At 36.7% G+C, this 17,779-nt stretch overlaps 1 protein-coding gene across 1 annotated transcript in view; it reads right to left on the reverse strand.

Moving 5' to 3' along the window:
• Positions 1 to 17,779, reverse strand: part of LOC136030836 (kynurenine formamidase-like) — a 53,052-nt gene that overhangs the window by 8,765 nt on the left and 26,508 nt on the right. Inside the window, exons 3-4 of the mRNA XM_065709883.1 lie at positions 13,065 to 13,143; positions 1,936 to 2,118 (exon numbers count right to left, since the gene is read on the reverse strand). Coding sequence (XP_065565955.1) covers positions 1,936 to 2,118; positions 13,065 to 13,143 — 262 coding nt within the window. The remainder of the gene's footprint in view (positions 1 to 1,935; positions 2,119 to 13,064; positions 13,144 to 17,779) is intronic.

Consider the following 17,779-nt stretch of genomic DNA (forward strand, 5'->3'; position numbering starts at 1 on the left):
AAAAGAAACGGTTTTCAAAAGATAAAAGTTTTTCAAGAAAAATGAAGAGCTCTATTGAATCTTAAAATCAGCAGAAATAAAAACTTATAAAAGTTCAATCTTAAAACCTATATAACTTACTATCAACGAATATAAGTAATTACTGCGAAAGTAATTAAACTAGACTGATGGTTTGAAACATATTGATACTAACCCCCTCAAATTCTTCGCAATTTCGGTTTTTCAATGACATCATGGCAAAAAGTAAAATAGTTTAAAATGCAGTGTCTTCCAATACTTTTTTGTACTGAATTTTACTGTAACTTTATCAGATCGTAACATAGAACTTGGGGGGATAACTTCTAAATTAATCATATGGAATAGGATTTTTTTGGAAGCTGGTCAAAGCAGATTTTATTCTAGAAAGCTGGCCTAAAGCAGATTCGGCAGATATATTCTTATATTATTTTCAAATTGTAATTATAGCGCAATTTCTCGCATGGAGCAGAATCTATTAATAAATTAGTTCATCACTTTGCCGACACAAAATTTAGTTTGAAGATACATAGATGTTTCAGTTTATTCCAACGCCTTTTTTGTTGTTCTCCCATTATTTTTATAGTTGAAAAACAAATTTATTAATTCATTATTCTCTTGAAGGTACAAAGTCTCTTTCTTATCCAACTAATGGTCAGGTATTATATTCTGAAAACCAAGGTAAATTTTTCCTATTTTTTCAAATTTATTTCTTAAACTTTTCATAAAAGTCAGGACAAAGTTGAGATCTGCAAAACAAACTGATTCAAGGCAATACATATATACGTCTGTAATACAATATAATATATGAAAGACAGTATAATATATGTAATGCACACTACAGATTAAAGACGTAAAACATACGTAATACAATATAATACATATGGAAACTAATACAATGTAATGATACTGCAAAAGATACCAAGAAAAATGAAAATTACACAAAATCGCAAACACACCTGCGCATAATCATCGTCGCGGCCTGAAAGTTCTACATGTTATTTTCACCCTTATGTAATAGCTTTCAAACCTGTTTGTTCAGCAGATCTCAAAGGGATGATCAGCAAGGGAATTTCAATCGAGAGAATACAACTGAAATTAAACAAACATTGTCTTTCTGTTCCGCCCTTTGAGAATAGGTGAGCAAGAGGCATTCACCAACTATTTGAAAAGAGTAGGAGCGTCATGACATTTTCGTACGACATCGACGATATAGATCAAAAACATCTTAAGACACTGGAAATTTCATCATCAAATTTTGCTTTAAAATATAATTTCCTGATGGTTTTAAATCTAATTCAACTGAATTCCAGAAATCAGGACTGAGGTGCTGGATTAAAAAATATGATCTAATAGTTGGACAAAAAACTAGTGTGTCAAGCCAAATTAACAATTAAAACGATTTTCTAACATTTCACTGATGGCGAAATTTTCATTGCATTTACTCACTTTATTCAAGGTGTGCTTCCGCCTTCAAATTCACAGAATATGATGAATTTATTGCTGGTAGGCTTTATTTATTACTGTTTTATTTTTGTTTCGAGTTCTTTTAGCATCCGTCCATATTATTCGTTTTGATAGAATTTTTTTGTATAAAAGGCAACTCCAGTAGGAAGATACTTTTCCAAAATCTATCAAGAAATCCTGAACGAAACAGAAGTGGAGCGGGTTCAAATTTTAAGAGTGGTTGCTAGAATATTAAATTGTATCAAAAATTTTCACTCATTTCAGTCATATAAAACGTCCAGTAGCATTGAAGGATGTCAGTACGTGGGCTGGGGGTCTATGGTGTGACTCAGCAGCCTCAGTCACCTGGCGTATAGAGACGATTGGCTCTTAAGATTAGGCTTCAATCCCGTTGGAGCCACACCGCCACAAATTACAATTATTTCTATAAATAAAGAAAAAACAAGTTCATACTTGTCAAGGGATAAAGCTGCATTGACATAAGTACCAATTAGGGGTTGAAGGTCGAAAACACCACTAATCAAAAACAATGCTTTTAATAGTTTGGCACTCTCCTTAATGGATGATATCCACTCTGTAGAAAGTAAAGTTGATGCTAGATGTGCTCCAGCTGAATGTCCAGCAACAACGACTGATCTACCAAAAGAAAAGCATAAATCAAAAATTCAAAGAACAAATAATAACAATGTATTCATTTTTTAACAGAGAGCAGCTATCACATGACTTTAGACCTAAGGCTATAATTGAAGTTTTTTGGCTGATACGGGTCAAAACAATCGAGTTCATGTTCGAAAATCACTTGTGGATGTAACAAAAAATTGTAGGCATCGAACGTTTCAGAAACTCAGACATGTAAATAGGGTCATCTAATAATTATGAAATTAAAACAATGAAACTAGACTTAAATTTGTTTTTGCTGGAGATAACACAGCTAGATATAGTAATTATCAATGCCATATTGATTCATGTATAGGGAGATTACTTTCTTATAGCATATCTCAAACATGAAGCAAATATAAATTGTCCAAGGTTATTTCAACTTCTGGCAAACTATAAGTTTTAGGAATTTGCTGATGCCTCACTCAATGAATTCTACATCCAAATCGCAGCTGTCGCTAGCAATCTAGTAAGAGACGATCACGTTCCATAGTAAAAACAAAACAGCCTATAACTCCAAAAACTAGAGTTAGATCAAAAACAGAAATACACTATTAGAGCCACCTTGTCCTGTACCGCTATAAAGAAAACTAATCGTCACTTGGCTTGAATAACAAGGAAAATATATTTTGGTTTGAAAATCCAGAAAATTGACTGCAACCGCAATATTCTGCATCGAATGCATACTATTTTCTTTTCTTTTTTTCCTTTTCCTCAGATAGTGAGGCACTGGAACATCGTAGAGGTTTTTTAATAGCTCATTTTAAAGGCAATTGATGGGCTTGAAAACCATGGGTGATTAGAACAAATATTTTTAAACCATAATAATTTTTTTTACGAAAAACTGCATTTTCATGCTCAAGACTGGTGAATGACATCATAATCGTAATAATAATATAATAAAGGATACGGCATTAGACTTTACAGTCCCTACCGGCGGTGCTGATCTCCGTTTCTTGGCCCTTCAGCCAGGAAGTGCAATGGGGGGTTGCATCATAATCGTAGGTATTTAATAATCATAATAGAGAGCTGTTTAATGGCTCATTTTTAATGAAATTGCTGTATATCGAAACCTTTTGTAATTAACAAAAATAATTTTTAATATAAAACAAATTTTTACGAAAAACTGTATTTTAGTATAACACTGGAGTAATGAATGTTACTTCGTATGCATTCATCTTGCGTACGAAGATCAAAATAGTACTTTTAACATTATAAAATCATGTAGTTATAGTTATATAAGATGCAGTAATTTTTTGAAGTTTTTAACAAAAAATCTATTCTGTGAATGGAATTATGGCAAAGAACGAACTTAAGTCAAAAGGATCTGCACCCTGTGGTTCCTTCATATAATTAAATAAAAAAAACAAGTTTGCTTCCTCATGAACGCCCCGCTCTTTACGCTAAAGTTTGACTCTTTCTCTCAACTCTTCTTTTTAAAACAGCAAAAAACTTTAGCGTTAAGAGCGGGGCGTTGATGAGGAAGCAGCTCCTTTCATATACGAAGTAATTTCCGTTCGTTTTAAGTTTTAATGTCGCTCCTTACTTTCAGTTAGAAAAAAACTCGTTTTTTTATTTAATTTCTGAACATTTTTGAATCAGTGCATGTTTTGATTTTGGCTCTCCGCAGAGGAATAATTGAAACAAAATTTGCATATTTATTTATTTTTTTTTGCTAAATGGCTTTCTAATAATTTTAATCGAATGATTTTGGGAAAAAAAAGCGGGGGAGGAAGCCTAGTTGCCCTCCGATTTTCGGTTAATTAAAAAGGCAACTAGAACTTTTAATTTTTTACGATTCTTGTTATTAGTAAAAGATATACGTAACTTATAAATTAGCTTACGTAAAGAACTTTTGTGTCTCATGTTTTTATTACATATATGAGGGGGTTCACCCCCTCGTCAGTACCTCGCTCTTTACACTAAAGCTTAAGTTTTGTCCCAATTCATTAAGAATGACCCCTGAATCAAAAAAGCCGTAGATTAAATAGTGGAATTTACTAAAAACACTTTAGCATAAAGAGGGAGGTATTAGGAGGAGGTGAGCCTCTCATATGGGTAATAATTTCTGTTAGTTTTAAGTTTTAATGCTGCTCCTTTCTTCCAGCTGAAAAAAACTTTTTCATATTTATTTTATCATTTTTTTTAAGTGATGCTAGTAAATCCTGCGCTCCCTTCATGGAAATTTTCTTCCCCCATGACAAATTCCTCGATGGAAAGTTCCCCCAGCATATCCCCCTCTTCTCAACCCCTCCCCCAACCAACAAATCCTCCTGAAAACGCTTGTACACTTCCCAATAACCATTACTATATGTAAGCACTGGTCAAAATTTGTAACTTGTAGCCCCTCCCACGGGGACTCTGGGGGAGTACGTCGTCCCAAAAGACATAGTTATAAGGTTTTTCGACTATGCTGAATAAAATGGCTATCTCAGAATTTTGATCCGTTGACTTTGGGAAAATAATAAGCGTGTGAAGTTGCCTAGGTGCCCTCCAATTTTTTTGGTCACTTAAAACGGGCACTAGAACTTTTCATTTCCGTTAGAATGAGTCCTCTCGCAACATTCTAGGACAACCGAGTCGATACGATCACCCCTGGGGAAAAAAAACAAACAAACAAATAAACACGCATCTGTGATATGTCGTCTGGCAAAAAATACAAAATTCCACATTTTTGTAGATAGGAGTTTGAAACTTCTACAGTAGGGTTCTCTGATACGCTGAATCTGATGGTGTGATTTTCGTTAAGATTCTATGACTTTTAGGGGGTGTTTCCCCCTATTTTCTGAAATAACGCAAATTTTCTCAGGCTCGTAACTTTTGATGGGTGAGACTAAACTTGATGAAACTTATATATTTAAAATCAGCATTAAAATGCGATTCTGTTGATGTAGCTATTGGTATCAAAATTCCATTTTTTAGAGTTTTGGTTACTATTGAGCCGGGTCGCTCCTTACTACAGTTCGTTACCACGAACTGTTTGATCTTCATTATTTTAGCTAGGAAGTAACTAAAACGAGTTTCTTTTTTGAATTTAACAGATATTACTTTAAATTCGATATATTAAGTGTTCTCCCCGACGGGAAATCGAGCCCCCTTCTCTTGTGTGACTAGTGGGTATGCTTACCATTGTACAATCGGAGTCTTGTGATATATGAAAAAACATGATAATAAGTTCGTTAGTACACTAAAAAATGATATAAGAAATCAGTCTGGTTAATTATAAATGGTGATGGTGTAAGTTCCATTAGTATCATAGCTGTAGAGATTGCTGAAACCTAGTAAAGAAAAAAAAAGGCACAAAGTTTGATGCCTTAGTTTGATGCCTTGGGCTTAGTTTGATGCCTTATTCTCAGAAGATCATCTCTTACTGTTCTAAATAAGAAAAAGCCATAGGCTTTTTCCTGTTTGTAATTTGAGTTGCAACGATATTACATAAACGATCGATATAGTTCATCAAAAATATTGTTAGTCAAGAGGATCTCATGTAGCAATCATTAATAAAGTTTTGTTTAGACGCTAATATGATATTAAAGAGCGTTGTACGGTTCCTAGTGAAGTTGCTATGCTCAACGAAGCCAAATTTCAGTACCCATTCCTAAGTATTCATCTTTCAAGATATCAGAATGAGCCATATGCCAACGAGTTTTTCCTTTTCACCTTGACAAATAATGCCAAAAAGAAAGGAAGAGCTCCATAAAGGTATGAGCGTATGTATTGTGCTAGAGAATAGCAAAACACCACATCAAGGGTTCCATTAAAAATAGATTTATTTTATGTTCGCCCAACTCTCTCCTATTCAATTTCCTCTATATTGGTGGCAATTAAATTCGTGAAGCCCCAACACAAACAAGGAAGCAAAAAAGGGTCTTACATGTATCAAAAGCCATCTTTCAAACTCTAGACGAACTGTTTTAACAGATGAGGAATCACCGATACGCTCGTCAAACTAGGAGAGTTTTATAATTTATGTTATTGACAAGATGGGTTAAACGGTTCAATAGGTTGTCTTCCCCCTACCCTGTCACTCAATGTTTCAGGCAAATAATATTAGGGAAATTCTGCTTCGACTTGAATTGAATTTCGAATGGTTAAAGACAGCCTCAAAAGTTGATGTTTCAGCTACCAAATGACAGTGGGGCCTGCATTTAGGGATCAGTACAGGCACGTAAGCAGATTTTTTTTCGGGGGGGGGGGGCAAAACCTTCGAAACAGCAGATACAAAGTATTTTTATATTTAGTAACTAAATAAATGCAAAAAGCACGTATATCGGAAAATACAGATTAACTTTAATCTGTAGTATTGTAGTGGATGGGGGGAAGAAGACTGAAGCCTCAAAAGTACGTTTTATTTAATTTAAATGACACGATCAGATTCAGCGTATCAGAGAACCCTACTGTAGAAGTTTCAAGCTCCTATCTACAAAAATGTGGAATTTTGTATTTTTTGCCAGATCAAATACAAATCACGGGTGCGTGTTTATTTTTTTTTCCAGGGGTCATCGTATCGACCAAGTGGTCCTAGAATGTCGCAAGAGGGCTCATTCTAACGGAAATGAAAAGTTCTAGTGCCCTTTTTAAGTGACCAAAAAAATTGTGGGAGGGACTGCACATTACAAACTTTGACTACTGTTTACATATAGTAATGGTTATTGGGAAGTGTATAGACGTTTTCAGGGGGGATTTTATTTTTTTGGGGGGTGGGGCTGAGAGGAGGGGGCTACGTTGGAGGATCTTTCCTTGGAGGAATCTGTCATGAGGGAAGAAAAATTCAATGAAAAGGGCGCAGGATTTTCTAACATTACTATAAGAAAACAATGAAAAATAAATATGAAAACGTTTTTTTCAAATGAAAGGAAGGAGTAGCATTGAAACTTAAAACGAATAGAGATTATTACGCATATGAGGGGTTCTAAAAATACTTTAGCATAAACAGCGGGGTATTTAGGAGGAGATAAATACCTTGCTCTTTATGCTAAAGTATTTTTAGTAATTTCAACTATTTATTCTACGGCCTTTCTGATTCAGGGGTCATTCTTAAAGAATTGGGACAAAACTTACGATTTAGTGTAAAGAGCGAGGTATTAACGAGGGTACAAACTCCCTCGTATACATAACAAAAATATAAGATTATGAAAGTTTGTTACGTAAGTTAATTCTTAACTTACGTATATTTTTTTACTAATAAAAACATTCGTTAAAAATTAAAAGTTCTAGTTGCCTTTTTAAGTAACCGAAAAATTGGAGGGCAACTAGACCTCCTTCTCCGCCCCTTATTTCTCAAAATCGTCTGATCAAAACTATGAGAAAGCCATTTACCCAAAAAAATATTCATATACAAATTTCATTTTAATAATTTATGTGCGGAGAGCCAAAACCAAACATGCATTAATTCGAAAACGTTCAGAAATTAAATAAAAAGAACTAATTTTTTAGCTGAAAGTAAGGAGCGATATTAAAACTTAAAAAGAACAGAAATTACTCCGTATATGAAACGGGTTGTCCCCTCCGCAATCCTTCGCTCTTTACACTAAAATTTGACTCTTTGCCATAATTCTACTTTTTAAAACAATTAAAAGCATTAGCGTAAAGAGCGAGGGATTGCGGAGGGGACAACCCATTTCATATACGGAGTAATTTCTGTTCGTTTTAAGTTTTAATGTCGCTCCTTACTTTCAGCTAAAAAAAATTAGTTTATTTTTATTTAATATCCCACTGAAAGGGAAATTTTAGGGTTAACAGAGCAATATGGGTGCTCTGGGAGGGGGGGGGGGGGGGTAGTTCTTCTATTGCGAAAACGTCGATTTTGATGAAAAATGATAGTTTCCATAGTTGATCCATTAAAAGTTGTACTTTACCCTGAAAAGGGGGGATAAATCACATTCAAATGCATTTAAAGAGCAAAAAAGACACATGATAATATTCAAATGATATTATATCTATATATATAAAAATAAGTTGTCTGTGTGTGTGTGTCGAGTGGCGTCATGTTTGTGTGTCGACTGACGTCATGTTTGTCGACTGACGTCATTTTAAGGATTGAGCTGTATGCGTCATGAAGTTGTTTGTCGACTGACGTCATGTTTGTCAACTGATGAAATTACATACCGGGACACAAATGACGACCGGGACACAGGGAATATAAATGACGACCGGGAACCTCAAAGAGAAATTACAGACTGGGACACCCGGACACAAATCACGACCGGGACACAGGGAATATAAATGACGACCGGGACACAGGGACACATCATTAGAATAATGAGGTATAGATCTGAATACGGATTGTTTTTCCCATGGACAATTATATGTTGCATGTTCAAGAGTCAGTAAACCTGACAATCTATTTAAATGCATAGACAATGGGACAGCGAAGAATGTTGTATATTCGCATGTTTTACGTAGTTATAAACATATATATATATATATATATATATATATATATATATATATATATATATATATATATATATATATATATATATATATATATATTCACAGGTGGGACAAAGGGACACAACTACAATGGCGCTTAACTAATATGGCGCGTAACGACTTACGCGCGCGGGGGGGCTTGGGGGGCGCGAAGTGCCCCACCAACTAGGTGTTGGGGTGGCGCGAAGCGCCATCCAACAGCTTCTAGTGCTATTCAACAGCTTCAACAGCTATTTGTGGCCTTCTAGTGGCGTCAATTCACTGAAATGTAAGGGGGACACAAGGGTTTTGTTTTCATTTTTTAATGAAGATACCAACAAATTAACAAGATGAGCAAACATACTTAAAACGGGGGTAGCGGCAACTCTGCTGTTTGGATAAATCTTTGACTAACATATTCAAAACCAGTGTCTCCCCTTTTTCAACAGCCATGATCATACGATTATTGAGTCTGGAATTTCACATTGTCAATCACAGATAATCCTTTCTATTCCCTAGTGCCGAGAAAAATCGTTCATTACTGGCATTGTTCAGAGGTAAAGTAGCATCTAGCTTCATTAGTTTTAGCACAATTTTAGTAGAATAGACAATTGTGAGGTTGGATAAGATTTCTATAGCTCGGAGTAAGTTCATTTTGAAAGCCTCATGTTTTGAAAGATACAACATTGCAAAGGAGAGTTGAGATTCCAGGGCATAGTCATCAACACCAAGAATAGCTTGATGTTGACACATTACTCTCTGAACTTTTATTAATTCGAGAAAATCATAACTTGAAGGGTAGAACTTGACTTACTTTGACTTAACACTCTTGCTCAGTAAGGCCGCAAGCGCAGAGGGGACTGGTTGGCAACACCGTCAGTCTTTTCCAAGTAGCCCTGTCCAGGGATAAGGATGGGGCCTCATTTGGGTTGATGTTGCGATTGAGCAGGCGTTGGTTTATTACATCAGCCTATCTAGTAAGTGGCCTTCCTCGAGGGCGTTTCCAGCCATTTTCCGAGAAATTGAAGGCCAAGATCATCCTTGCGGGGGTGCTTAGCGGGAGACGGAGAAGGTGGACATACCACCTTATAGAGCAGGCTTCTACTTGGGTAGAGATATTCGCCAGCTTGAAGGTCTTCAGAATCTCGGTATTGCGGATCTTGTCATACCATTTGAAGCCTTGTAATCGACGCAGGGTCTAGCCTGAACAGGGTCTAGCCCTTCTTAGCTGTTCATGTCTGTCGTACAGCATGATGCTTGAGACTGTGACGCTTGAAATTCGGGCTTTGGTATGGCAGCTAATTTGCGGTTTGTGGAAGACTGCCCCCAGGAGTCGTCCAAACACAGAGCTTGCCTTGACTAATCTGGCTGAGATTTCGGCGTCAAGTGTGCCACTTGAGGATATAATTGATCCGAGATATGTGAACTGCCTTACCACATCGACAGCTTGGCCGTTAATCTCAACAGTCGAGAATGGTGCTGATGCGGTCTTTTCTAATGGCACGATCTTCGTTTTCTTCCAGTTGATTTGCAGCCCAACTCTGGAGGCTGTGGAGGAAAGCGTCTCGAGTATAGACTTAAGTTGGTCGAGATTGTCACTAAGGACAGCTACATCGTCCGCGAAGGCAACATCGGACAGATTCCTCACGGCATAACTGGTGCCGAAAGGGTGGGCATGGTGCGTCTCTTTCAGGATGTGGTCGATGACGCAGTTAAACAGCTCAGGTGCAGCAGCGCATCCTCGCCGTACTCCATTTTGTATCAGGAAGGAAGAAGAAAGCTTCCTGTTAACCAGGACGGCACTTTCTGTGTTGCTGTAAAGTTCTTTGAATAGGCTGACTATCTTTGCGGGTAGGCCCACAGCTTTCAGGATTAGCCAAAGGAATGAGAAGGGCAGAAGGTTGATAAAATGTCATCTGGCTCGTGAAACGGCTTATCATCTTGAAGAACAGAAATTTAACAGAGTCTGGTGAAACTGCTACCTGATGTTGTGTTTACCAGTTTCTGAATTTCAAAGAATCTTTGAGTTCTTGATTCAGTAGTCGTTTTGCTAGACACGCTACCTCTCTTATATTTCGGCTAGCCTAGCAACAATACAATCATATCTGGCCTTCGCCTTGAAAAATAGAGTGGCATGCGTTTCCAGTGAGTTCGGACTGTCTGCTCAAGCTCCAAGAGTTTTTGCTCACTAATACACAGGAGTAACACAAATAATTATTGTCAAATGATGCTATATGATATAAGTATGTAAGTTCTTTGCACCACAAAGAAAAATTCCAAAAGTTCGTTGATCCTTTTCAGGCAATCAGTCAAAACCAAGTGTAATATGTGGGCGTGGCAGTGTAAAAAAAACTGTATGAAGCACCTTCTCCTTAAGCTTTGCTTGGTCTCTGTTAGATTCCCAACACATAACAATTACACCGTAATAATATTGGGCAACAAAAACATCAATTCTACAAAAGTTATAGTTTCACAAATTGAGGTGGATAAGCTTTCGGCATCTAATATTTCCATGTAATATCAGTCGATTAGTCACTCCCCTGCTTTTCCATTTGATATGTACCTGGGTAGGATCACTAACTGTTCTCTTTTAGAAACATCTTTGGTCTCGTCAACAAGAAAAGTGTAGTAATTAGCTGATTTTGCTTCTGAAATAATATTTTGCCGCAAGGCATTTCCCATCAGTGTAACTGCATCGTTTTGGTACTGATGACTGCAATAGTGACCGGACTTTCCCTGCAACTTGACCTTCAGCATGTCTTTCTTTAGATACCTATAAATATTTCCTTCGTCAGTTCAACAAAATTACTTCGGTTTGTGGATGTTTCTGATTCGTCTGAACCCCTAGAAGGAAGACCCTGGCAGCCAAGAAAGCAAATAGCACCAAAAATATTATTCACCTGATATGTATTTTCTTTAACTTTTGACATCTTGACCAACTTAAGCCAATCGCTTCACATCTTGAAGTATCAGTACTAATTATCATAAATTCCACCTATGCTGAAACACAATTCCTATGTCTTTTACTACAATCATGTTGTTTCAATAGACCAGAACTGTATTTCCACTTACAAAATTCTGTCTCGATAAAAGTCCTTTTTCCAGCAGTTTCCTTTGCCCTTAGAACCCCACTAGATAGATGGCAGCAAGCAAAACAAACACATAATCTAAGTTTTTATGAGTATTCAATTCTTATGTAAGTCTTAAAGTAAAGCTCACTAAATTTCGTTCCGTTAGAAGTGGAAGCTGGATATCTCTCAAGAATATGTTGAGCAGGTTGGTCGTGACCTATCGCAGATACCTGAGAGAGATCCTCAACTCCAACTGGAACCTCCAACGGTTTTGGGATTGTAGACCCCTGTTTCATGTTGACCTGGATCATTCATTGTTCTGCTTATTTCTGAAAGATTGTTACATGTAGGGAAAAGCATGTCCCGTAGTCCAGCACCTTGAGCATTGATATTATTGCCAGTTCCTTGCACTGAAATTTCTTCACTTTTCTTCCGGACTTAACCGAAAAAAAAAATCACTTTTCACTCATTATTTTATTATGGGCTCACCACAGCAAGAAAACAAACTGACGAGCTGACATATAGTTTTGACTGAACGCTAGTCAGTGATCATGACAGCGGGTAAGACTCCGAAGAGGAATTGTTTTACACATTTCAAAACAAGGTTGCCTACTATCCGTATATTTAGGATTCTCCAGGATGAGGACAGAAGCAACATTTCAATACAATGTGATTGAAAAGTGACATCAAAAGTAGCAGTAAGAGAAGTAACAGCAGCCAACTATTTAATGGCTCGGAAAAACAAAAACACGGGGGGGGGACGATACAAGCGACCGAACAAGCAGTCACGCTAGTTCAATATAGCACATAGCTAAAATACAAAATAGCTATTAAATAGAAGCAAAGAGGTCTTTTCCAAATCCAGGGCGCGTGCCCCCTGAACCCCTTATTGGCACCACTGTGGCCTTTTAAGCTTTCGTCAAGATAGGAAGCTTGGTAATATTTTTCAATGACTAAATATTAAAATCCCGAGAGGACATGAGGATTTTGGAAATGCCTAGGTGGGTCATGTTCGAAAATTGGTTGGGAACCACTGATCTAGACAGAGCCGTTCAAGGCGGGGTCAACTGGGGCAGGCCACCCCAGGTGCTTTGAATTGTGGAGGGTGCTCATGGCCGGGGGATCCCCGCTTTGATCATATTTTTCCCTTTGATCTGGCTATTTTTACTTATATTTGAGACGGGAATGCCGTAATTAATTTTGCTCCTGGCACTATCAACCCTAGGAACGGTTCTGTATGTAGAAACACACAGATGGCTAGTTCGCTAGAGAAAACCTAATCATTGAATCTTGAAGAAGCAATTCTATCAACTGTAAGTATTATATCTCAATTTTGTACATGACTACATATAATTATCAATTCTTCTAAAGTTTCATCAAACTTTATTTTTAGTTTAATCTTTTTTTAGAAGCAGTACTAAGCTAACAAAGCCTACTTACCTTGATCCTCGTTCAGTTGCGAATTCAATAACCTTCACCATCCCCTGTTTTACTTGATCAATAATCTGGCTAACAGTAACTATAAGAAAAAAGTTTATTCAAAAGTTGGGTAGCAACAACCTAATATCATAAAACTCAATTTAACAATAAATTGCTTCAGTACTTCGCAGGTACTTTTAATCTCAACCTATTTAACGTACAGGGGTGAACCATGAATTTTCTCAAATTCAGTAATTTGATATAATATTTTCTCACAGATGGTATTCCAATTATCGTTCAAAAACAGAACTGGTAGTATTTTCGTGTCTTGAAACTTTATTTCTAAATACTTTTGTGATATTCCACTAGTTCTAGAACCTTCCTACCCCTCTTTTTTTTGGACGGAACTCACTCGATTGCAAATAAAGTTCATGTGCCTTTTCAGGAGCCCAAAGAAATTGGAGGGCCAGCAGCCCTCATGCCACATATTACCCTACAGACTTCAGATAAAATTTAAGCCGTATTTCAGCCCTCACAGCCGTATCTCAGTAAACTTTGGGTAATACTTCTGATCTTTAAGGGACTGATAAGAGAGGTAATCCATTGACCAAAAGACAATATGTGCACACTACTACTGCTTCAGCTACTGCAACTAGTGCTACTACTATTACTAGTACTACTAACACTACAACATAATACAAAATACAAAATACAAAATAATACCTCAAATGCAACTACTACTAAGACTTACAGTCAAAAAGTTCGTGGTAACGAACTGTAGTAAAGAGCGGCCCGGCTCAATAGTAGCCAAAACTCTAAAAAACAGAATTTTGATACTAATAGTTACATCAAAATAATTTTATTTTTATGTTGGTTTTAAATATATAGGTTTCATCAAGTTTAGCCTTGCTCATCGAAAGTCACAAGCCTAAGAAAATTTGCCTAATTTTAGAAAATAGACACCCCCCTAAAAGTCATAGAATCTTAACAAAAATCACACCATCAGATTCAGCGTATCAGAGAAACCTACTGTAGAAGTTACAAGATCCTATCTACAAAAATGTGGAGTTTTATATTTTTTTTGCCAGAAGACGGATGCGTGTTGTATTTGTGTTGCGAGAGTAACACTTTGGTTTTGTCCCGTTTTTTTGTTTTTCTTTTTTTTTCTATGTCGCCGATCTCACCTTATTCCTGGAAACTGGTAAGGGTCTAACCTGTGCGGTTTTTACGAAAAGTGTGGACCTCAGGCCAGATTGATGAATATACCATTACATTTTGGAAAGCTCCGCAGAACTCTTGCCTGGGGCCAAAAAGGATGGTTTTTGCTTGTCCACGAGCCAGAGCCTATGGTGTGCGAAGTGAAGGGGATTTACATAGCCTATGTCAGAGAGGAGTATCTGAAGTTGTTCAGCCAAGCTTTCGTTTCATCAAACCATGTTTCTGCTTTCGAGTGGAAAGCTCCGTTCTAGCACTGAAGCAGGCAGGCACCACTTTCAAATTGAAGATGGACTAAAATCTATAAGTGTTAAATATATGCGGCAGTTACCCGGCCCCACAGCCAATATATCTTCTTTGAATGATAAATAGAAAAATTTACAGAAGCAAAAAAGCGGCATTTTCCCACGGGTCCGAAAGTGCTGCCGTGATTTCGGCTGGGTTTATCATTTGTTTTTTCGGACTTGGGATTGAGGTAGAGAAATGCTATCAGATGTGCCTCTTAAACTTTAAAAGTTCTGTCATTGCTAAAGAAATTGCAGTTTATCCTTTGCTCCTTTCTAAGTGGTGACGTTAAAAAGTTGGCCTACGGCAAAAAAAATCCACTTTTGAACTAAGACAGATAGAATTATTTTTCAACGTCAATCGATAGCTCTTGATGAGCTGATCAAAGTATATGTCATCCATTTTTTGGTACAAAAATTTCTTCATGAGATATACTAGTTTGAAAGTTTCAAGGGGTTTACAAATTCAGTAGTAGGGTACACACTGAAACCAAAAATAGGCCGATACCAATTGTGAGACAAGTAGAGGACTTGTAAGCAACAGTTGGCTGTTAGACCATAATCATCTTCGGCAATAGGGGGTTTGCAACTTTGGCTAGTTGGTGTACCTGTTATTTGTTTCAGGTGTATTTGATGGTAAGACCAATTTGGTTCCAGTGGTAAGACATGCAGGGGACTTGTAAGCAATAATTGTTGTTAGACCATAATCATCTTCGGCAATAAGGGGTTTGCAACTTTGGCTAGTTGGTGTACCTATTATTTGTTTCCGGTGTATTTGATGGTAAGACCAATTTGGTCCCACTGGTAAGACATGCAGGGGACTTGTAAGCAATAATCGTCTGTTAGGCTACAATCATCTTCAGTGAAGAGTGGTTTGTAACTTTTGCTAGTTGGTGTAGCCTGCCCATACTCACTGTAACCTAGAATTAAGTGTTTACGCAACGGGTACAAACGATAACGTAAAACAACGAGGTAGTTTCGTAATAATTAATAGAGTGTCATCTATGGTATTTTGATCCTGAAAAGTTACGGATAGCTTTATAATACCAACTGGATCAGATAAGATACTGTTTCAAGTTTTCATCCGTCATGATGTCTACGATTGATAAGGATAACGTTCAACTGGCTGCAAATTCAATTTAGTCCCTTCTTTCGGTATTATCGATAGCTCGTGATGAGCTGATAAAAAATATGTCATACTAGTTTCTTCATAATTAATAGTGTCATTTATGGTGTTTTGATCCTGAAAAGTTACAGATAGCTTTATACTACCAACTGGATTATGTAAGATATTGTTCTAAGCTTTCATCCGTCACGATGTCTACGATTGAAAAGGATAAAGTTCAACTGGCTGAAAAGTCAATTTAGTCCCTTCTTTCGATATTCTTTTGTTATTGTTGTTCTTTCAACGCTGAGGAATAGCCTTTATCATGTGATTACTGACTGTGTTCTTCTTTGAACATAACGTTTAAAAAGCTTCGATAGGCTGACAACTTCAGCGTTTAACAGATAGCAAAGAAGCAAAACCAAAGTGCTGCTCTCGCAACACTCTATTCGGCGAAGCCGGAGTGAAGTTGCCGCAAGACTTCACGGTGCTCAGGCAAAGTAGGTCTAGTTGTTTTTCTGTTTGTCTTTTTGTTTTTTTTTGTTTTTTCCAGGGTTGATCATATCGACCCAGTGGTGTCCTAAAATTTCATGAGAGGGCTCATTCTAACGAAAATTAAAAGTTCTAATATCCTTTTTAAGTGACCATTCTAGCATTATTTAAAAAAACAATGAGAAAACAAGTAAAAATAAAGTTAATTCAACTGGAAGTAAGGAGCAGCATTAAAACTTAAAACGAACAGAAATTATTACGTATGTAAGGGGGTTAGTCTCCTCCTCAATGCCCCGCTCTTTACGCTAAAGTATTTTTAGTAATTTCAACTATTTATTCTACGGCCTTTGTGATTCAGGGGTTATTCTTAAAGAATTGGGACAAAATTCAAGCTTTAGTGTAAATAGCGAGGTACTGACGAGGAGGCAAAGTCCCTCATATACGTAACACATATATACAAATATAGAAGTTCGATACGTAAGTTAATTCGTAAATTACATATATTTATTACTAATAAAAATGTTTGTAAAAAAATAAAAAGTTCTAGTTGCCTTTTCAAGTAACCAAAAATTGGAGGGTAACTGGGCCTCCTCCCCCACCCCTTTTCGTATCAAAATCATCCGATCACAACTATGAGAAAGCCATGTAGCCAAAACAAAATTAATATACAAAATTCGTTTTAATTATTCATGTGCGGTTAGCCAAAATCGAAACATGCTTTAATTCAAAATTTTCAGAAATACAAAAAAAAATAAGTGTTTACACTGAAAGTAAGGAGCGACATCAAAACTTAAAACGAGCAGAAATTATTCCGTAAATAAAAGGGGTTGTTCCCTCCTCAACGCCCCGCTCTTTACGCTGAAGTTTTTATTGTTTTAAAAAGTAGAGTTATGAGAAAGAGCCAAACTTTTGCGTAAAGAGTGGGGTGTTGAGGAGGGGACAACCCCTTTCATATACGAAATAATTTCTGTTCGTTTTAAGTTTTAATGTCGCTCCTTACTTTCAGTTGAAAAAAAAACTTTTTTTTTTATTTAATATTAAGTTGAAGCCATCAGGGTATCCTGACGGTAAATTAAAATATAGTATGTACATACAAGTTATCTATTATACAATTGTATCATACAAGTGTATCAGCAATATCATGTATGGTACAATTGTATCATGCAAGTGTATCAACAGTATGTATCAAACAGTTCGTGGTAACGAACTGTAGTAAGGAGCGACCCGGCTCAATAGTAACCAAAACTCTAAAAAATGGAATTTTGATACCAATAGCTATATCAAAAGAATCGCATTTTAATGCTGGTTTTAAATATATAAGTTTCATCAAGTTTAGTCTTACCCATCAAAAGTTACGAGCCTGAGAAAATTTGCGTTATTTTAGAAAATAGGGGGAAACACCCCCTAAAAGTCATAGAATCTTAACGAAAATCACACCATCAGATTCAGCGTATCAGAGAACCCTATTGTAGAAGTTTCGAGCTCCTATCTACAAAAATGTGGAATTTTGCATTTTTTGCCAGAAGGCAGATCACGGATGCGTGTTTATTTGTTTTTTTGTTTTTTTGTTTTTTTTTTTTTTTGTTTTTTTTTTCCCAGGGGTGATCGTATCGACCCAGTTGTCCTAGAATGTTGCAAGA

The sequence above is a fragment of the Artemia franciscana genome, chromosome 9, assembly GCF_032884065.1.
Source record: "Artemia franciscana chromosome 9, ASM3288406v1, whole genome shotgun sequence".
NCBI lineage: Eukaryota > Metazoa > Arthropoda > Branchiopoda > Anostraca > Artemiidae > Artemia > Artemia franciscana.